At 43.9% G+C, this 22,694-nt stretch overlaps 2 protein-coding genes and 1 pseudogene across 5 annotated transcripts in view; 2 read left to right on the forward strand and 1 right to left on the reverse strand.

Annotated features, from left to right (window-relative positions):
• Nucleotides 1–14,000, forward strand: part of LOC114227996 (cyclin-dependent kinase 2-associated protein 1-like) — a 63,689-nt gene extending 49,689 nt beyond the window's left edge. For 2 of the 3 annotated variants that reach the window (XM_054716660.1, XM_054716661.1), the window contains exons 3-4: nt 5,770–5,823; nt 13,615–14,000. In XM_054716660.1, the coding sequence (XP_054572635.1) occupies nt 5,770–5,823; nt 13,615–13,966 (406 nt within the window). In that variant the 3' untranslated portion in view covers nt 13,967–14,000. The remainder of the gene's footprint in view (nt 1–5,769; nt 5,824–13,614) is intronic. The other variant, XM_054716662.1, reaches the window with a different exon arrangement.
• CCNY (cyclin Y) overlaps nt 1–22,694 on the forward strand; it is a 256,010-nt gene that overhangs the window by 1,732 nt on the left and 231,584 nt on the right. The window contains exon 1 of one of the 2 annotated variants that reach the window (XM_054716658.1): nt 17,861–17,894. The exons of the other annotated variant lie outside the window; for it this stretch is intronic. The gene's annotated coding sequence lies outside the window, so the exon portion shown is untranslated. Of the gene's footprint in view, nt 1–17,860; nt 17,895–22,694 lie in introns of those variants that run through there. 2 annotated transcript variants of the gene reach the window in all.
• On the reverse strand, nt 17,082–19,909 carry LOC129149074 (eukaryotic translation initiation factor 3 subunit E-like; annotated as a pseudogene).

The raw sequence follows: 22,694 nt of genomic DNA on the forward strand, positions 1-22,694 counted from the left end.
CTTCCCTCCTCTGCTGGCCTGGTCACCCCTAACTGCCCTCTCCTGCAGGGTTGATCACCTCCAACTGCCCTCCCTTGCAGGCTTGGTCCCTCTCAACTGCCCTCCCTTGCAGGCCAGGTGCCTCCCAACTGCCCTCTCCTGCTGGCCATCTTGTGGTGGCGATCCTGTGTCCACATGGGGGCAGGATCTTTGACCACAGGGGGGCAGCTATATTGTGTGTTGCAGTGATGATCAATCTGCATAGTACTCTTTTATTAGATAGGATAGAGGCCTGGTACAGGGGTGGGGGCCAGCTGGTTTGCCCTGAAGGGTGTCCTTGATCAGGGTGGGGTACCCTTGGGGCATGGGGTGGCCTGAGCGAGGGGCCTGTGGTGGTTTGCAGGCCGGCCACGCGCCCTGGCAACGCAAGCGGAGGCCCTGGTATCTGGAATTTATTTTCCTCCTACAATTGAAACTTTGTAGCCTGGAGCAGAGCCAAGCCTGGGGCTCCCTCCGAGGCCCGAAGCCATTTGTGTTAGGGTTATAATTGAAACTTTGTTGCCTTAAACGGGTGGGCCCGGCCAGGGTGTGTGGAAAGCTTTGCTTCCCCTGTTGCCAGCGGCAACCCTGGCCTGCTCTCTCAAGCTCCATTCTGTCGCCATTTGTTTGAATTTGTTTACCTTCTATAATTGAAACTTTGTAGCTTGAGTGGAGGCTTAGGCCTGCAACGGCTGGCAGAAAGCTTGGCTTCCTCTGTTACCTAGGAAACCTTGCTCTCTGTGGCTGTAGCCATCTTGGTTTGGGTTAATTTGCATGCTCGCTCTGATTGGATGGTGGGCGTGGCTTGTGGGCGTGTCGGAGGTATGGTCAATTTGCATATTTGTCTATTATTATAGACAAATATGCAAATTTTCTCTTTCATTCATTCCAACCAATATCATTGGCCTACTTGCACCCAGAAAGTGTCTAGCAGAGAGTGGTGCACTTTAAATAGTTGTAGAATAAGTGATTAGATGATTTGGGGAAAAGCCAGGTTGCAGTAGATTGAGGAGTAAATGTGTAGTGAGAAATATTTTTACAGTTTGACTATGAAGAGGAGACAAGAGATCAGGCATTTGTAAGTGAGGGAGAATAGGGAAGAATGCTTTAAGAAGGTGTGGATAGAAAAAAAAGGAAACATATATACTACTATTTGTAATACTTTAAACAATAAAAAAAATCTATTAGATTAAAAACTAAAAAAAAAAAAAAAGGGTGTGGATAAATGATGGCGAGTAGTAGCCAAGAAAGGAGTAGGCTGAATATCCAAAGTATTTTGAATAAATAACCAATTACTAAGTGGTAGTTAGAAGCAAAGAGAAGAAAGAGCATGAAGCATTTGTTAGGGACTGGGCCTCCTGGGTGACTCTCCTCCCAAAGCCAGTAGAATCACTATAGAACAGATAGTTATGCTAGAGAGCAATCATTTTGAGCAAACCAATGTTCTAAGAAGTGAAAATAGACATTTTTGTATGATTTCTTCCCATTTCACCATTCCTGGTCCTGCATATTTTCTTCTTTATTGCTGCTGCTACTTTGGTCTTAGAGAGATGAAGGTGAAAATGAAGTGAATTTACAATTTTTTGAGCCACTATTAGATCACAGGATACTGTGCTAGTGTTTGCCATGTGTGTATTTGTGGTTTGTTTAACCTGCACAATAGTAGGTGTTTATGTCTACATTTTAAAAAGGAACAAAGAGACAGGAGATCATGCTGGAAACTATTCAGTGAGAGAGAGGATAAGGTAGGAGAGAAAGGTAATGAGAAAATAATAAATTAGGGAGGAGGGCAGGAGGAGGAAGTTCCAGAGTAGATTGTACTAACACAGAAATGAGGGAATCAAAGTTCCAACCAAAAAGTGGCTCATTCTGTGCATGCTTTCTATTTTCTAGCCTCCTGACACCAAGCATTTGCTATACATTGAAAATGGGGATGCAGTAATGTGTGACTTTCAATGAAGAAGCAGCTACTGCTGGGCTGTTAGGACAGATAAATTGCATATCTGCTTAACAACAACAAAATGACAGTGAAGAGATAAACCTCACAGTGTCCAAATAGTGTGCCCAAGAGAGTTCTAGCCTGTAATTACATGCTATGATGTGTTCCAAGGTTGTATTTATTTAGTGCCAAGATATGTTCTATATTGAGCGAACTTCACTTGGGTGTTACCATTCACAAAATGAGATCTTTTAGTTAAAGTTCTCTAGTCTGTCCCAGCCAGTGTGGCTCAGTGGTTGAGTATTGAGCCAGGAACCCAGAGGTCACCGTTCGATTCCTGGTCAGGGCACATGCCCTGGGTTGTGGGCTTGATCCCCTGTGTGGGACATGCAGAAGGCAACCGATCAATGATTCTCTCTCACCATTGATGTTTCTATCCCTCTCTCTCTCTCCCTTCCACTCTGAAATCAATAAAAAAAAATTTTTTTTAAATTAAAATAAAGTTCTCTAGTCTGTAACAGTAATGAAGGCAGTGGATTCTCCCTAAAGTCCAACTGGCTTTTAAAACATGTGCTTTTAGGAAGTCTGCTGGTGAACACACTTCTGAATAATTTCAGTCTACCGTAATTGACAATACTAGATGATAAAAACAATACTTAAGTGAATCAAGCAATAGTATACATAAACATCTTTCAGATTTAGAATTTAGTGCATAGAGGATGAGACAAGTGGGTAGAATATATAATACTAGAGGCCAGGTGCATGAAATTTGTGCATGGGGGAGGGTGTGTGTGTGTGTCCCACAGCCCAGCCTGCACCCTCTCCAATTTGGGACCCCTCGAAAGATGTCCGACTGCCCGTTTAGGCCCGATGGCCTGGTCACCCCTAACTGCCCTCCCCTGCCAACCTGGTCACCCCTAACTCTCCTCCCCTGCTGGCCCGGTCATCCCTAACTTCCCTCCCTTGCCAGCCTGGTCACCCCTAACTGCCTTCCCCTGCTGGCCCAGTCACGCCTAACTGCCCTCCCTTGCCAGCCTGGTCACTCCTAACTGCCCTCCCCTGCGGGTCTGGTTGCCTCCAACTGCCCTTCCCTGCAGGCCTGGTCACCCCCACTGCCCTCCCCTGCAGGCCTGGTCACCCCCAACTGTCCTCCCCTGCTGGCCTGGGTCCCCCCAACTGCCCTCCCCTGCAGGCCCGGTTGCCCCCAACTGCCCTCCCCTGCAGGTCTGGTCACCCCCAACTGCCCTCCCCTGCAGGCTGGTCCCTCCCAACTGCTCTCTCCTGCTGGCCTGATCGCCCACAACTGCCCTCCCCTGCTGGCCATCTTGTGGTGGCCATCTTGTGTGTTGGAGTGATGGTCAATTTGCATATTACCTCTTTATTATATAAGATTATACAGGACGTCATTGCACATACTAGAAGTATTAGTTAGGGACAGTTATTGTGACTTGAGGAAGTCAATGGTGGAGGAACAATAAAAGCTACATGTGCAAGGGTGGTGACAGCCATGACAGTAGTTAATGGATGCAATAAAGGCTCTAACCACTTCCAAGGCATAATGTTCTGTTCCCTAAAGGATTTCTTTAAAAAATTGTTTTATTGAAGTATGCTTTACTAGTAAACTATACATATTTAAAGTGTATAATTTCATGTTATTATGTATGTAAAACCATGGTTTACATGTGTAAAACCATTACCATAATCATGAAAATGAACATATCCATAATCCCCAGTTTCCTCTTGCCCTCCTTCTGCTCAGTTCTGATGTATTTTCATAGAGTTGTTCATAGTATTTGCTTATAACCCTTGTAATGTTTGCCAAGTCTGCAGTGGGAGCCCCTTTATCATTCCTGATATTGGTAAGTTGTGTCTTTTCTCATTTTTGTCAGTCTTTCTAGAGGTTTATCAATTTTATTGATCTTTTCAAAGGACCAGCATTGATTTTCCCTATTGTTTTTCTGTTTTCAATTTTGGTGATTTATTCTCTGATTATTGTTTCCTTTCCTCTACCTGTGTTAGGTTTATTTTGTTCTTCTTTTTCTAGTTTCTTGAAGTAGAAGCTTAGAGTATGATTTGCAATCTTTCCCTTTTTCTAATATAAGCACTGAATGCTATCAATTTCTCTCTAATCACTGCATTAGGTGCATTCCACAAATTTTAATATGTTCTACTTTCTTTTGTAATTTCCCTTGGGACTTTCTCTTTGATTTATGAACAACTTAGAAGCATATTAATTTCCAAGCATTTGGGATTTTCCAATTTTTCTCTGAGTTCTAGTTTAATTTCATTATGTTTAGAGAACATACCTTGTATGATTTTAATTCAGGTTTGTTAAAATTTGTTTTTTGCATTTTTATTATTAGTTGGCACTTAGTGTATACAATTTCATTTGTCATCTCTTAAATAAAATAAAAATGTGACTTAAAAGAATAGAAAAATCACAGTCTCAGAGTGACTGAGGTGTTGAAGAGAAGTTTTATAGCCTGTTTTCTGTCATGGGAAAGAACTAGATTCATGGTACCTTTGTGATGCTCATGACCTAAGCGTTTCTTAAGAATTTACAATAAAAAAGAGCATGTTTTATGTACATTCTCTTCAGAACTAGGAGATGAAAATATGTTTTTATTCTAAATTTGTTCCCTTATAATGTACTTTACCTTCTCTTTCTCTTTCCTTACTGGAAACTAGGATTAGATAGACTTTATTTGCCCAAGTTTCAAACTATTAGTAAAGCAATGCTGTTTTTCACACAGCAGTGGGAAACAACAAATATCTATTTGGGATCATAATATTTAGAAAACAACCTTTTTTCAGGTATTGTTGGCATGTCCTGCTGGGTAGCTCAGTTGGTTAGAGCATTGTCCTGATATGCCAAGGTTATGGTTTTGATCCCAGACAGGGCACATACAAGAATCAACCAATGAATGAACAAATAAGTGGAACAACAAATCGATGTTTATCTCTCTCTATCTAAAATATGTTCATAATTTTAAAGCATAGGAAACCAAAGCCAGAAACCTGAGATAAAAATTAGTTTATGTATATATGTCTGAAAGTGTGTATATGTGCACATGTGTCTGTGTTTGTGTGTGAATGGGCATGTGTAAAAAATGTCTGAAAAGATCTATACCAAGCTCTTAACAGTGGTTATTTTTAAGGAGCAGGGTTAGAGGGGACTTTTACTTTCTTCTTTATTTATGCCTGTTTATTGATTTTTAAAAAAATATTTTTTATTGATTTTTCACAGAGAGGAAGGGAGAGGGATAGAGAGTTAGAAACATAGATCAGCTGCCTCCTGCACACCTCCCACTGGGGATGAGCCCGCAACCAAGGCACACGCCCCTGACTGGAATTGAACCTGGGACCCTTCAGTCTGCAGGCCAACGCTCTATCCACTGAGCCAAACCAGTCATGGCATGTTTATTGATTTTTTTAATGATTAGTGTGTGTAATGAGTATAATCAGGAAAAATTTTCATTAAAAAAGGAGGTAATAATGAATGGTTATTATCCATGTATACTTGATGAAACAATAATAGCTAGCCTTTATTGAATGCTTATTATATACCAGCCCATTCCATGTGCTTTACATGTATTAACTTAGCACCCACTACAACCCTGTGAGATAGGTCCTATTATTATTCTCATTTAAATAGGAGGAAAGATGGCTTAGAGAGATCATACAGTTAGTAAGTGGCAGGACCAGGATTCAAACTCAGACAATTAGGCATCAGAGCTAAGATCTTGACTATGACACTACATTAATATTCAGAACAATTTTGCCTGAATACTATATTATTCCTTGTTTAACAGATTGATGGCTACTATGCTTAAACATAATGGAAGGCCCGATGAATGTGGTTTGAGGTGTGTATTTGTTTTTGTCAACACTAGAATGGGATGTCTGAGAGAGGGTATAAAGACTTTCCTGGAAATATCCTATAGTAGAATCATTTATATTCACCAAGGAGAGTGAAGGTAAAAGGAAGTACCCTCTCTTCAATTTAGTCCCTGTTGAATTGTAATCATCATTTTGTTTATTCTTGGCTGCACAGAGCTCTTACGCATTGACCGTCTCTTTACATTCCTTGAACACCTGAGATATGTGAGCTTGATAACAGTTTTCTTTTGTCCAGAAGCAAATTTAAATTGCTATCTTTCTATGAAAACAGCAGGTTAATACTTTTTAAAAATATTTTTTTATTGATTTTTAGAGAGAAAGGAAGGGAGAGAAAAAGAGAAACATAGATGTGAGAGGGAACATCAATCGGCTCCCTCCTGCATGCCCCTTACCTGGGATCAAGCCTGCAACCCGGGGCATGTGGCCCTGACTGGGAATCAAACCAGCAACCTTTTGGTGCATGAAATGATGCCCAACCAACTGAGCCACACTGGCAAGGGCAGGTTCATACTTTGACAGATTAATATTTTAAAATCAAGAACAAAACTGTCAACAATAAAAACAATTTGCAGGCATCCAAGGGCATCTCAGAATGAACAATTTATAGTTGACAAATTCAATCTAGGTCATAGCCATTAATAAAAATACTAATTTCTCAATTAGCAGTAAGGGCAGAGCAATCATGTAAATGGAAAGATAATCAAGGCTAGAAAGTTGCATTTTGAGAAGTGCCAGTAGAAATGGGCATGTGTAAAAAATGTCACATTACTATTTTATTAGATAGGATAGAGGCTTCTCAGAGGTACTGTATACTCATTCATATAACCAAAAGAATAATTTATTAGGAATTATAAAGGAAAGGGAAACCAGGCCAAGCTGGTGTGGCTCAGTGGTTGAGTGTCCACCCATGCACCAAGAGGTCATTGGTTCCATTCCCAATCAGGGCACATGCCGGGTTGCAGGCTCGATCCCCAGCACGTGGGGTGTGCAGGTGGCAGCTGATGGATGTTGATGTTTCTCTCTCATCGATGTTTCTATCTTTCTTTCCCTCTCCCTTCCTCTCTCTCTAAAAATCAATCCTATCTAATAAAAGAGAAATATGCAAATTGACCACACCTCTGCCACGCCCACAAAGCCACGCCCACAAGCTGATCAGGAGCGAGTATGCAAATTAACCCAACAAAAATGGGGGCAGCTACAGAGCTAGAGCAAGCAGGAGGCTTGGGTTGCCCCGGCAATGGAGGAAGCCAAGCTTCCCACCCACCCTGGCTGGCCCTGGCCTCCACTCAAGGCTACAAAGATTCAATTATAGAAGATAAATAAATCCCAGATACCAGGGCCTCCGCTTGGGTCACTGGGGGGCGTGGCCAGCCTGCAAACCACCACAGGCCCCTCGCCCAGGCCACCCCACACCCCAAGGGAACACCCACCCTGACCCTAGGAAACCCTTCAAGGGAAACCAGTCGGCCCCCACCTGTACACCAGGCCTCTATCCTATCTAATAAAATAGTAATGTGCAAATTGACCATCACTCCAACACACAAGATGGCTGCCCCCATGTGGTCAAAGATGGCTGCCCCGATGTGGACAAAAGATGGCCGCCACAAGATGGCCAGTAGGAGAGGGCAGTTGGGAGGGACCAGGCCTGCAAGGGAGGGCAGTTGGGGGCGATCAAGTCTGCAGGGGAGGGCAGTTAGGAGGGACCAGGCATGCAAGGGAGGGCAGTTGGGGGCGACCGGGCCTGCAGGGAAGGGCAATTGGGGGGGACCCAGGCCTGCAGGGGAGAGCAGCTGGGGGTGACCAGGCCTGCAGGGGAGGGCAGTTGGGGGCAATCAGGCTGGCAGGGGACTGGTTAGGGGGTGATCAGGCTGGCAGGCAGAAGCAGGTTAGGGACAATCAGGAAGGCAGGCAGGAGCAGTTGGGAGCCAGCAGTCCTGGATTGTGAGAGGGATGTCCGACTGCCTGTTTAGGCCCCTGTGGGATCGGGCCTAAACAGGCAGTCGGACATCCCTTGAGGGGTCCCATATTGGAGAGGGTGCAGGCTGGGCTGAGGGACATCCCCCCATGCACGAATTTCATGCACCGGGCCTCTAGTAAATATATATTTTTTAAAAAGAAAACCATGAATTTATGTTGTGCTATCATCCCATGTATCCTTTGTAACAGGTGCATATTGTGTTTACATATATGTTGTTCTTTTTCTTCCTGGGGATTTTGAATCTGACCTATTGAGGTTTAGTGATATAGATTTAAAAACATTGATCTAAATTCCCAAGGTGTTGGTCAATTTGCAGTGTTCTACTGCTGAAGCACCCACACCTTCAGTCCTTGCTGGCTGCCCCTACAAGTCCACAAGCAGGCCTACAGGGAAATCCCAGTGTTGTGTTCTGAGTAGTTTGTTAGGTTATCTCAAGGTTTCTCTACCTTGATATTACTGATATTTGGGGCCAAATACCTTTGTTGTTGTTGGGGGAGAGGAGAGCAGTCCTGTGCATTAAAGGACGTTTAGCAAAGATCCCTGGCCTCTACCCACTGGACACCAGTAGCACCCTCTAAGTTCAGCAACCAAATATGTCTCCAGACATTAGGGGAATAGTGGGGCTAGAAGCTGGGAAGACCAGACACTCAGATCAGAGGAAGATCTGATCAAGTGTAATTTGATCTGAAGATAGTGACTCTTAATAAGAGTTGTTATTACAATTACATGTAGCATTGGAGCCTAATACAGAAGTGTGTGCACGATGGAACTAGCATTCCCTTTTGTCTGTTTGGAAAAATATGAAACCTGACATTGCTTGGAAAAATCCATAGTCAGAGTTGTCAGAAAAAGGTTATGGCCAGTTGTCCTCTGCCTGAATAATTTACCTGTTATATAACTGGAAATACCAAAATGAGTAATGCACCTTCTAATACAAATTATAATTTTATATTTACAAAGCTTTCAGTTTATTGTACAAATGGAAATTTTCTTATTGCTTTTGCTATAATTCTGTCTTGCTAAGGAGTATGTTTTAAAACTCTATGCTGCTAACCTTTGAGATATACAGCAACATCCCTTACATTCTGGAGGAGGGCACATTAAATCAGTGTCAGGGAGGTTTTGGGAAGCACGAACATGAAATACATATCAGATACAAATAAGTTGTTTTTGCAAAATCTGCCCACTTGTTTTTTATTCTAATGACATCAGCTAATAGTGAATTTATTGTAACCAAGATATGTTGCCACAGCCTCTGGTGGCATACAATTGTAACACAGTTATTGTTCACCCAGTTAAATAAGGTGGTGTTTGGGTTGCCTATGGTTTGTTGTCATGCTTCATTTTTTAATTCTTCCTTATTTCCTACCCCTGCGAGGAAAAAAGAGCAGTCATAATATCTTCCTATCTTTGAATACTGATAATTGGGATACATGGATACTTCCTGGTAGATGTCCATTTGGAAAGATATTAGGTTGGTGCCCTTCATACTGATGACAGCAAAAATCCTTGACTGGGGCCTGGCTCTTGATACACAATCATTAGAGTAATGACCCTTGGGATGATGGTACCCATCTGGCTCCTCATAGAAGTCCACAGATATGCTTGAGATAATTTACACTATGTTCCATTTCTATCACAAAACTGGTTGATCTGAGGTGCATGAAATCTACTCATATTTTTCAAAGGTAGATTTTAGTGTTGTAAAATGCCCTGTGTAATTTTTCACTTTAAATTCATGTTTTATATACCTTCTTGAATTTGTCATCAGGCACAGTATGACCATTAGCACCTAGCACCTTGCTTCTGAAACTGGCCCAAAATGACCCCCGGGTTCTTTTGCCTGCCACTGAGAGCCAAACACACGGCACAGGTGCTGATGGAAGAAAAGTGATTTATTTAGGTGTTGAGTACCTGAGAAGATGGCAGGCTGATCCTATAAAATAAAGAGGTAATATGCAAAATTGACCCTCATGCCCTCGCATCACCAGATAGCCACCCCCACGTTGTCACAAGATGGCCACCCCACATCATCACAAGATGGCCACCCCCACATCGTCACAAGATGGCCACCACAAGATGGCCACCCCCACATTGTCACAAGATGGGTGGCAGGAAAGGACAGTTGGGGGGAATCGGGCTGGCAGAGGAGCAGTTAGGTGTCAATCATGCTGGCAGGGGAGCAGTTAGGGGGCTATCAGGCTGGCAGGCAGAAGTGGCTAGGGGCAATCAGGCAGCCAGGCAGGTGAGTAGTTAGGAGCCAGCAGTCCTGGATTGTGAGAGGGATGTCTGACTGCTGGTTTAGGTCCAATCCCACAGGGACATCCGGCAGTCGGACATCCCCCGAGGGGTCCCAGATTGGAGAGAGTGCAGGCTGGGCTGAGAGACACATCCCCAGTTCATGAATTTCATGCACCGGACCTCTAGTCCTATCTAATGAAAGAGTAATATGCAAATTGACCGTACCTCCGCTACACCCACAAGTCACGCCCACCAGCCAATCAGGACCGAACATACAAATAAACCCAACCCAGGTGGCTGCGGCCACAGAGAGCAGGAGGGAGGCTTGGGTTTCCCCGGCAATGGAGGAAGCCAAGCTTTCCACTTGCCCTTGACGGCCTAGGCCTCCACTCAATGCTACAAAGTTTCAATGATAGAAGATAAATAAATCCCTACAAAAATGGCAGAGCCACGGAGCTGGAAAGAGCAGGAGGCTAGGGTTGCCCCCAGCGATGGAGGAAGCCCAGCTTCTGCAGCCCTGGCCTCCAGGCTACAAAGTTTCAATTATAGAAAATAAATAAATCCCAACAGAAATGGCTGCCACCATGGAGTGAGCAGGAAGCTTGGCTCTGCTCCAGGCTACAAAGTTTCAATTGTAGAAGATAAATAAATCCCAGATACCAGGGCCTCCGCTTAGGTCGCTGGGGGGCGTGGCCAGCCTGCAAACCACCACAGGCCCCTCGCCCAGCTGCCCCATGCCCCAAAGGAACCCCCACCCTGATCTGGGACACCCTTCAGGGCAAACCAGCTGGCCCCCACCCATGCACCAGGCCTTTATCCTATCTAATAAAAGAGTAATATGCAGATGTGGTCAAAGATTCTGCCCCCATGTGGACACAAGATGGCCACCACAAGATGGCCAGCAGGGGAGGGCAGTTGGGAGGGACCAGGCCTACAAAGGAGGGCAGTTGTGGGTGACCAGGCCGGCAGAGGAGGGAAGTTGGGGGTGACCGGGCCTGCAGGGAAGGGCAGTTGGAGGGGACCCAGACCTGCAGGGGAGGGCAGTTAGGGGTGACCAGGCCTGCAGGGGATGGCAGTTAGGGGTGACCAGGCCTGCAGGGGAGGGCAGTTAGGGGCAAACAGGCTGGCAGAGGAGTAGTTAGGCATCAATCAGGCTGGCAGGGGAGTGGTTAGTGGTGATCAGGCTGGCAGGGAAGTGGTTAGGGGGTGATCAGGCTGGCAGACAGAAGTGGTTAGGGGCAATCAGGAAGGCAGGCAGGCGAGCAGTTGGGTGCCAGCAGTCCTGGATTGTGAGAGGGCAGCTGGACATCCCTCAAGAGGTCCCAGATTGGAGAGGGTGCAGGCTGGGCTGAGGGACACCCGCCCCCCGTGCACGAATTTCGTGCACCAGGCCTCTAGTGTATATATAAAAGCCTAAGTGACCGAACAATTGAATGACTGGTCACTATGATGTGCACTGACCACCAGAGAGCAGACACTCAATGCAGGAGCTGCCTCCTGGTGGTCAGTGCACTCCCACAGCAGGAGCGCTGCTCAGCTGACTGATGGGCACCAGACACAGGGCTCACAGCAGGCGAGTGCCACTGCAGTGGTGTGAGCCTCTCCCAATTGGGACTGACTGGGCACAAGCATGGCTGGGATGAGTGGGAGCAGCAGGCAGGAGCAGCAGGTGGTGTTGGACTGCCGGTTTCAGCCCAATCCCCACAAGGCCACATGGAGGGACCCCACCCATGCATAAATCCATGCACTGGGCCTCTAGTCACATTATAAGCGCTAACAGCCACATGTGGTTGATAGATATCATACTGGACAGTAAAGCTTTAGCATATCAGGGCCCTAACCATGGATACCAGTAAGAGTTAGGAACTAGTGTGAGTATTATGCAGGGAATTAGAGAAATGAAACTGTATCTTTGGATTCAAAGCTTATTTTGGAGAAAGGGGAGGAGAGAAAATTTAAGGAAATAATGCTTTAAGTAGAGGGTTCTACAAGTTCTTAGGGCTAATACCTGGCCAGCAGACACTATTTGTTGTAAAAAGTCTCCTTTTCAAGCTCTTCTAAATAGTTATCAAGTCCTGCAGAAAACCAGAGGTGGAGATCAGGGACAGGCTTAAGCTTTAATGGTGAGGTAATTAAATTCTCTGAAATAAGATTTGCCCTAGGCTGTGAAAGGAAGGGGAAAAGGTTGTTTGGGTGGATGGAGCAGGGAAACCAGGAATGAGACTGTTTCTCCTGAAGCTGAAATAAAGATGTAGACTTGAGAGGCAAAGTGGAATTAATCATGAGGTAGGACCTCATCATGTGAAGGGACTCCACCTGAGAAAGGACTCCCCCAAATGGAAGAACCCCTCATGTGAAAGACTCCCATGTGGGAGGGTCCATGAAATAAAAAGACAACCCATAGAATGAGAGTAAATATTTGCAAATTTTATATCTGATAAGTGACTTGTATCCAGAATATGTAAATGATTCTTACAACTCAATAATATAAATAACACAGTTTAAAAAGTGGACAAAGAATATAGACACTTCTTTAAAAAAGATATACAAATGCCTCATAAGCACATGAAAAGGTACTGAACATCATTAGTCATCACAGATATGCAAGTAAAAACCATGACATACCATTTCACACTCACTAGATGGCTATAATCAAAGACAGGCCAATAACAAGTATGGCAAGGATGTGGAGAAATTGGAACCCTTATTTAATGCAAGTGAGAAGGTAAAATGGTGCAGCCATATTGAAAAACAGTTTTGTCGTTCCTTGAAATGTTAAACATAGAGTTACTATGTGACCTGACCCAGCAATTCCACTTTTTGGGTATCTACCCACCAAAGAGAAATGAAAATATATGTCTACACAAAAAGTTCTACATAAATTCTCATAGCAGAATTATTCATAATAATAAAAAAGTAAAACAACAGAAATGTCTACCAACTAATGCATGGATAAACAAGTGTATATCTATACAACAGAATATTATTTGGTGACAAAAAGGAAGAAAGTATTGATAAGTTATACAACATGAATGAGCCTCAAAACATTATACTAAGTGAAAGAAGCCAGTTATAATAGACGACATATTGTATTATACAATTTATATAAAATGTCTAAAATAGGCAAATCCACAGACACAAAGATTAGTGGTTGCTAGGCCTGGAAGGGATAGCAAAGGGGAATGACTGCTAATAGGTACAATGTTTCCTTTGGGGATGATGAAAGGGTTCTATAATTAGATTTGGTGATGACTGCACAGCTCTCCCAATATATTAAAAATTATGCACACTTTAAATGGCTGAATTCTATGGTATGTAAATTATATCTCAACTAGAGGCCCAGTGCACAAAATTCGTTCATGGGGTGGGGTGTCCCTCAGCCCAGCCTGCACCCTCTCCAATCTGGGACCCCTTGAGGGATTGCTGGCTCCCAACTGCTCACCTGCCTGCCTTCCTGATTGCCCCTAACTGCTTCTGCCTGCCAGCCTGATCACCCCCTAACCACTCCCCTCACGGGGCCTGTGCCCCCCCGCCCCAGGGGGATGTCTTACAAACCGAACTTGACCGCGCACATGCCCAACACCTCCCTCAACGCCACTGGGAGCGTCCACCCGCCCTCCACCAGCATGGCCACGTCCTCCCAGTACCGCCAGCTGCTGAGTGACTACAGACCATCATCTCTAGGCTACGTGCAGGGAACAGGGAACAGCCAGGTGCCCCAGAACAAGTATGTTGAGCTGCTGGCCATCATCGAAGAGCTGGGGAAAGAGATCCGACCCACGTATGCAGGCAGCAAGAGCGTGATGGAGAGACTGAAACGAGGCATCATCCACGCGAGAGGGCTGGTTCCAGAGTGCTTGGCCGAGATGGAGCGGAACGCCAGGTCCTAGCCTCGAGTCAGCACGAAAGGCTTTCCATCTTCTTCCAAGAAGAGACAGCTCATGCCCCCCCCGCCCCCCCCCCGCCCCTTTCAGATGAAACTTGGTTTCAAAATGGTAACAGATTGGTTTCTCCTCCCCGTTCCCCTCCTGTGCTTCGTCAGGCTCCCAACCTCCCATCGCTGAGATGGAGAAGATATTTTTGCAGTTATTAGGTTTACATATTAGTTAGGAACTACCCAGGGCGTTCTGTGTGTTTTTTTTAAAGCATTAATTTACGTGATGCGCATCAGTTACCTATCACAGCAAACCGTAGTTGGCCTCCCAGATACTGGTGTTTCTCTTCTAGATACATTTCTGTTACTCACATGGTTCTTCTTTTTTTTTTTTTTAAATATACATTTTATTGATTTTTTACAGAAAGGAAGGGAGAGAGATAGAGAGCTAGAAACATCGATCAGCTGCCTCCTGCACACCCCCCACTGGGAATGTGCCCGCAACAAAGGTACGTGCCCTTGACCGGAATCGAACCCGGGACCCTTCAGTCCGCAGGCCGACGGCTCTATCCACTGAGCCAAACCGGTTTCGGCTCACATGGTTCTTTATGTTTCTCTTCTGAGCTGATCCAACTCTGAGGGCTTGTTTCAGCAAGTCCTGAGGCAGCGCTTTAGTAGCCACTGCCCGTTCGCCACACAGTATAAATTCTGCCCAATGTAACTTTTTTTTTCTTAAGCATTTGCATGACTATTAGTACTTTGAAGCCAATCTTTAAAATGCACAAGTTATAAATACAGAAGAAAGAGCAACTTATCGAACCTCGCCTGACAAGGACCCCTGAAATTTCACCTAAGGATGTATGTAGATTTCAGTTCCGCCTTTCCCATCAGTGGATCCACACATCTGGAAGAAAGTGACTAATACTGTTTGCCTCTTTGTATGTATTTATTACTTGAAGTAATAAAACTTATTTTCATTAACAACAACAACAAAAAGAAACTGAAAGTTCATGCGTTTGATTAAGTGCACACAGTTCCCCATAGAATGGCTACGTACTGTCCACTTCTATGAAGACATAGTTCTGGTAACTAATATCTATCTGTGCTGCCAACAGATTATAATAAATTGTGATCAGTGGAAAAAAACAACAACCAAGTGGGGTGACATTGGAATTACTCAAGCGCGCCCCCAATCCCTTCACCTGCCCAGATGCCTAGGGTCCCTTTACAGCTGGGCTGAGCCCAGTGCCACCCAGGCCTGACTGCCTCTCTGGCTTGGCCCAAACATCTGAAGTTTGCATTAGTTGCCAACTTAAGAAATTGGAGCATTCACGTAAAATCAGAATTCCCCACTTCTTTTTCCAAAGTGGCCAATTGGGCTACCAACCAAGGGTGGTCGGTGTCACTTCAACGCTAAGAGGAACCCCCAGCTTGGGGGTGTGGTGAGGAGGAAGCTATCTGTGCAGGCAGTTCAGTTGTGTAAACTCCCACTGACTGTGGCACAGCCCAACAGTGTGGCCGCTCAACTGCGAGGCAGCACAGCCATGAAACAGTGCGGCTGTTAAACGAGGCCCCTCTCCAGCTTTCAGGAGGCTCCACCTGCTCCAACCCAGTGCACCCCACTCTGCCCCAGTGAGACAGCTTCAGTGTTTCAGATCCAGCAGACAGAACACGTCCCAGTGGTAAGGGAAAGTGTAGCCCTGGCCGGTATTGCTCAGTGGATAGAGCATCTGCCTGAGGACTGAAGAGCCCGGAGTTCAATTCCCTGTCAGGGCACATGCCTGGGTTGTGGGCTTGATCCCCAGTGTGGAGCATGTTGGAGGCAGCCAATCAATGATTCTCTCTCATCATTGATGTTTCTATCTCCCTCCCTCTCTGAAATCAATCTATACTAATAAAAGGGTAATACGCTAATTAGATCAAACAACTTCTGGACGACTTTCTGGACGTCCTTTCGGACAAAGCCACGGTGGCGGGGCAGAGGCGGTTAGGGGCGATTAGGCTAGCAGGGGAGAGCAGTTAGGGAGATCAGGCTGGCAGGCAGGTGAGCGGTTAGGAGCCAGCAGTCCCAGATTGTGAGAGGGATGTCCAACTGCCAGTTTAGGCCTGACCCCTGGGGAATTGGGCCTAAACCAGCAGTAGGACATCCCCCAAGGGGTCCCCGATTGGAAAGGGTGCAGGCTGGGCTGAGGGAACCCACCCCCCATGCACAAATTTTCTCCACCAGGCCACTAGTTTTATTTATAATAGACAAAAACTAGAAACAATCTAAATGTCCATCAACATTTGTGGTATGTAAATAAAATGTGGTATATCCATACATTGGAAAACTATTCAGCAATAAACATGAATAAACTACTGATACATTCAGCAACACAGATAGATCTCAAAACATTAGGCTGGGCAAAAGAAGCCTTACCGCCTGGCAGGTATGGCTCAGTGGTTGAGTGTCAACCCATGAACCAAGAGGTTATTGGCTCAATTCCTGGTCAGGGCACATGCTTGGTTTCTGGCTAGATTTCCCAGTGTGGGGGGAGGGGTGCAGGAGCACACTGATGGTGTTTCTTTCTCATTGATGTTTCTATCTCTCTCTCTCAAAATCAGTAAAACATATTTAAAGAGAAAGAAGCCTTATCAAAAGAATTATATACATACTGTATGATTATATATTCTTTTTCTTTTTTATTGTTTAAAGTATTACATATGTTTCCTTTCTTCCCCCCTCCATTGACAGGCCCCCCTCCCCCACCACTCTCAACCCCCAGGACAAGCCCTCACCACCCTGTGTCTGTGTCCATTGGTTATGCTAATATGCATGCATACAAGTCCTTTGGTTGATCTCTAACTCCCTCCCTGCCCCGCCCCCTGCCTTCTCTGAGGTTGGATGGTCTGTTCAGTGTTACCTTGATTATATTCTTATGAAGCCTTAGAAAAGACAAATATAATCCATAAGGGACAGAAAACAAGTCAGGAGTTGTCTGAGGTCAGCGAATTATGTTTTTCTGAAACACAGCCAATTTTATTCAAATTCTCCAAAACTTATCATCAATATGTTGTTTCTAAAATGTATGTTACCCTTTATATAGTGGTTTTATTTCATCTTTTCCTTTATAGTTTTTCATTACAGTTCTTCAGAATTTTTGAGTTGCCCAGTTAGGAGCCTCTGACCTATTGATTAAGCTTATTCTCAATATTCGTGGCCAACATCTTGCTTCTAAATGAAAGGCTTTTGGTCTTTTCAATCACTTGGAGATAGGATGAAACTACATTTTTACTCATAACCACATGACCTAATTTAGAATCAATCTTGGCACCCAGTGTGGCCTGCCTTCCTTCCTTCCTTCCTTCCTTTTTCTTTTTCTTTCTTTCTTTCTTTCTTTCTTTCTTTCTTTCTTTCTTTCTTTCTTTCTTTCTTTTTTATTGATTCTAGAGAGAGGGAGTGAGGGAGGGAAAGACAGAGAGAAAGACACACACACACACACACACACACACACAGACACAGAGAGAGAGAGAGAGAGAGAGAGAGAGAGAGAGAGAGAGAGAGAGAGAGAGGTGAATTGGTTGCTTTCCACATGTGCTATAACCTGGGATCTAAACAGAAACCCGGGTATGTGCCCTGACCAGGAATCTAAGCCACCGCCTTCTGGTTTACAGAAAGAAGCTCCAACTGAGTGACCAGGCCAGGGCCCAGTCTTGCATTTCTAATCAAATTTACAATCTACCTTTTAGCTTCTTCTGGAGTCATGTTCAGTTTCTGCCAACATGTTAATGCTGATCCACTGGAGGATGCAACGAAAAGTCTCATATATGAAGAGACAGGCATTTTCAATGAATTCTTCAAGATAAGGCAACAAGAAGTGATTCACACGCTGGCCGTGTTTTCTCGGTGGTTTGAGCCTCGGCCCCTGATGATTCCTGATGAAGGGCACATACCTCGATTGCAGGTTTGATCCCTGGCCCTGTCGATGTGTCTCTATCATGTTGATGTTTCTCTCTCTCCCCCTCCTCCTTTCACTCTCTCTCTCTCTAAAAAAAACAACAATGGAATAAAACCCCATGAGGATTAAAAAAAATAAAAGTGATTCACACACACAGATTCACATTCCCCTTAGCTTTTTCTGAGTTGGGGCCAAAGTAAAAGTTAACATATAAGAATTCAACAAACTCTAATTGGGTCTTTCTATGTGTAAGACTCCTGTTGAGTAACTTTGACTAGATCTTTTAGCACCTGCTGACATTTTCGAACATCTTTGTTATGACTGCTGTAGTCAAATAGTAAAGAATATGTGAACACATCATCTAAATTGCATTAAGATATTGTGGTTGGTAAAGGAAGTGATCAAAACCTTTATTGGACCCTTCAGGGTGGTTGAAGAAAAGAGAGACAAGTGAATGAGTCACGTTCATTGCTGAAGAGACTGGAGTGGAGAACTCACAGAATTATTATCTACTAGAGGCCCAGTGCATGAAATTCGTGCACGGGTAGTTGGGTCCCTAGTGGATGCCAGCCGGGGCCTCCCTTCCCTCGGCTGGCTGCCGCCACCACTGGCCAGGGCCTCCCTTTGCACCTGCCTTGGTCTAGTGCCACCCTGCTCGCCTGCTCCACCATCCCGCTGTGGTCCTGCTCTCTTTGGGGCCCATCGGGGCCAGAAGCACTTCCACTGCTGCCAGCACTGCGTTGCTGACGCCTGCCATGTTCTGCACTGCCCCCTGGTGGTCAGCACACGTCTAACTCTAACTCCTGGTCCTGTGGGGACAATTTGCATATTAGCCTTTTATTACACTGAGTGGCCAGATTATCATGACCACCCCATCAGTACTTCGTTGGGCCACCTTTCGCCTTCAATACTGCGGCTATTCTTCTTGGCATTGACTCCACGAGATGTTGAAAGGTGATGCGAGGAATCTGACACCATGCCTGATGAATAGCACTGTCCAGTTCTGTGAGATTGGATGGTCGTGGAACCAGCTGCCTAATGGCTCTTTTAACTTCGTCCCACAAATGCTCAATTGGATTGAGAGCTGGTGATTGTGGGGGCCACCTAAGCAAGGTAAAGTTTCCCTCATGTTCTTGAAACCACTCCTGCACAATATGAGCACCATGGCATGGTGCATTGTCTTGTTGGAAGAAGCCATCTCCATTGGGATACGCCATCAACATGATAGGATGAACTTGATCAGCAACGATACTCAGGTATGTTGTGCTATTCAGATGTTGTTCCACACGAATTAAAGGCCCCAAATCATGCCAGGAAAACATGCCCCAAACTATAACACTGCCCCCACCAGCTTGAGGGGCTGTACTCATGCACGTGGGGTGCATGCTTTCATGCTGTTTCCATGAAATTCTCACTCTGCCATCTGCATGATGCAACTGAAAATGTGATTCATCGGACCACATAACTTTTTTCCAATGCTCGACTGTCCAATCGTTGTGTTCCTGTGTGAATTGGAGACGTTTTATCTTGGTAACTGCAGCCAGCAAAGATGTTCGAACAGGCCTTCGGCTTTCATATCCCATACGATGCAGTGTACAGCTAATTTGCCTACAAACGTCAGGTGGTCATAATAATCTGGCCACTCAGTGTATATAGGATGGTCTCTTTTAACCATGTAAGGTCTTCCATGGTTGCATCCCAATTCTGCATTAAGATTTCAGAGGTCAGTTGTCCACAGAGTAAATTCAAAGCATTTCTATCTGTTGCTGGAACCAGCACTCGAAAGAAATAAAGATATTCTGCTGCTCCATAGTTAATTTCCACACTCACATTGAAATTTTGCATATCTGTAGTATCTAAATATTCTTGCCTAAAACCATGCTTTTTTTGCCAGGTAGTCAAACAGTATCTGACCATCCCAGGTTGACTACATTTATCTTGTAGTTTCTGGATCTTCAAACATTACAATTGGTTCTGTTTATGCCTGAGCTGTTTTAGTTGTGCAACAACTGTGGTTCTTTTTTTCTCTCAAAGCATGAGGAATATAAAAAATTTTTTGTATATATCCATAGCAAAGTCTACCATGCTGGTATCACTGAGATCCAATATTCTTTTTATTTTTATTAAGGTATTATATGTGTACATATCTTACCATTGTCCCCCCCACCCCACACCCATACATGCCCTCACCCCCCAGAGTTTTGCGTCCATTGGTTATGCTAATATGCATGCATACAAGTCCTTCGGTTGATCTCTTATCTCCCCCACCTCTCCCTAACTTTTCCCCCTGTAATTTGACAGTCTGTTTGATGCTTTACTGTCTCTTTATCTATCTTCTGTTCATCAGTTTATAATGTTCTTTATTATCCATATATGAGTGAGATCATGTGATATTTTTCTTTCATTGACTGGATTATTTCAATTACCATAATGTTCTCCAGTTCCATCCAGGTTGCTGCAAATGATGAGAATTCCTTCTTTTTTATGGCAGCATAGTATTCCATTGTGTAGATGTACCACAGTTTTCTGATCCAATCATCTGCTGACAGGCACCTAGGCTGTTTCCAAATTTTAGCTATTGTAAATTGTGCTGCTATGAACATAGGGGTGCATATATCCTTTCTGATTGGTGTTTCTAGTTTCTTCGGATATATTCCCAGGAGTGGGATTACTGGGTCAAATGGGAGTTCCATTTTCAGATTTTGAGGAAACTCCATACTGTTCTCCACAGTGGCTGCACCAGTCTGCATTGCCACCAGCAGTGCACGAGGGTACCTTTTTCTCCGCATCCTTGCCAACACTTGTCGTTTGTTGATTTGTTGATGATAGCCATTCTGATAGGTGTGAGATGGTACTGCATTGTAGTTTTGATTTGCATCTCTTGGATAATTAGTGACTTTGAGCATGTTTTTATGTGTCTCTTGGCCTTCCTTCTGTCTTCTTTTGAAAATATTCTATTTAGGTCTGTTGCCCATTTTTTAATTAGATCATTTATCTTCCTTTTATTAAGTTGCATAAGCTGCCTGTAGATGTTGGAGATTAAGCCTTTATCAGTGATAGCATTTGCAAATATGTTCTCCCATGCAGTGGGCTTTCTTGTTGTTTTGTTGATGGTTTCTTTTGCTGTAAAAAAGCTTTTTATTTTGATGTAGTCCCATTTGTTAATTTTCTCGTTAGCTTCCATTGCCCTAGGGGCAGTGTCAGTGAAGAAGTTCTTTCGGCATATGTCTGAGATTTTGTTGCCTGTGGATTCCTCTAGTATTTTTATGGTTTCCCGTCTTATGTTTAAGTCCTGTATCCTTTTTATTTTTGTGTATGGTGTAAGTTGGTGATCTAGTTTCATTTTTTTTTGCATGTATCTGTCCAATTTTCCCAACACCATTTATTGAAAAGACTGTCTTGACTGCATTGTATGTTCATGCCTCCTTTGTCAAATATTAATTGAGCATAGTGGTTTGGGTCAATATCTGGATTCTCTATTCTGTTCCATTGATCTATATGTCTGTTCTTGTGCCAGTACTAGGCTGTTTTGAGAACAGTGGCTTTGTAATACAGCTTGAGGTCTGGTATTGAGATCCCTCCTAATTTATTCTTCTTTCTCAGGATTGCTGTGGCTATTCGGGGTCTTTTTTTTTATTCCAGATGAAGTTCTTTCTATGGGGAGTGCATTGAATCTGTAGATTGCTTTGAGTAGTATGGAAATTTAATGATGTTGATTCTACCAATCCATGAACATGGTATGTTTTTCCATTTGTTTACGTCTTCCTCTATCTCATTTTTCAGTGTCCTATAGTTTTCCATGTATAGGTCTTTTACCTCCTTAGTTAAGTTTATTCCTAGGTATCTTAGTTTTTTTGGTGTGATGGTAAATGGGATTGCTTTTTTAGTCTCTCTTTCTGTAAGTTCACTATTGGTGTATAGAAAGGCCATAGATTTCTTGGCGTTAATTTTGTATCCTGCTACATTGCCAAATTCATTTATTAAGTCTATTAGTTTTTTGATGGAGTCTTTTGGGTTTTTTATGTACAATATCATGTCATCTGCAAATAAGGACAGCCTTACTTCTTCTTTTCCAATTTGGATGCCTCTTATTTCTTCTTCTTGTCTAATTGCAATAGCTAATACTTCCAGTACTATGTCAAACAGGAGAGGTGAGAGTGGGCATCCCTGTCTTGTTCCTGTTCTTAGGGGAAATGGTTTTAGTTTTTGCCCATTGAGTATGATGTTTGCTGTGGGTTTATCATCTATAGCTTTTATTATGTTGAGGTATGACCCTTCTATTCCCACCTTGTTGAGAGTTTTTATCAAGAAAGGGTGTGGGATTTTGCCAAATGCTTTTTCTGCATCTATTGATATGACTATGTGATTTTTCTCTCTCAATTTGTTTATGTGATGAATCACGTTTATTGATTTGCGGATATTGTACCATCTTTGCATTCCTGGGATAAATCCTACTTGGTCATGGTGTATGATCTTTCTGATGTACTGCTGGAGCCGATTTGCTAGAATTTTGTTGAGGATTTTGGCATCTATGTTCATGAGGGATATTGGTCTGTAATTCTTTTTCATTGTGTTGTCTTTATCTTGTTTTGGTATTAGGGTGATGCTGGCTTCATAGAATGAGCTTGGGAGTGTTCCTTACTCTTGAATTTTTTGGAATAGTCTGAGAAGGATAGGTTTTAGTTCTTCCTTGAATGTTTGGTAAAACTCTCTTGTGAAGCCGTCTGGCCCCGGGCTTTTGTTTGCTGGAAGCTTTTTGATGAGTGATTCAATTTCTTTCATAGTTACTGGCCTGTTGAGCTGTTT

Source organism: Eptesicus fuscus, chromosome 5 (assembly GCF_027574615.1).
Source record: "Eptesicus fuscus isolate TK198812 chromosome 5, DD_ASM_mEF_20220401, whole genome shotgun sequence".
NCBI lineage: Eukaryota > Metazoa > Chordata > Mammalia > Chiroptera > Vespertilionidae > Eptesicus > Eptesicus fuscus.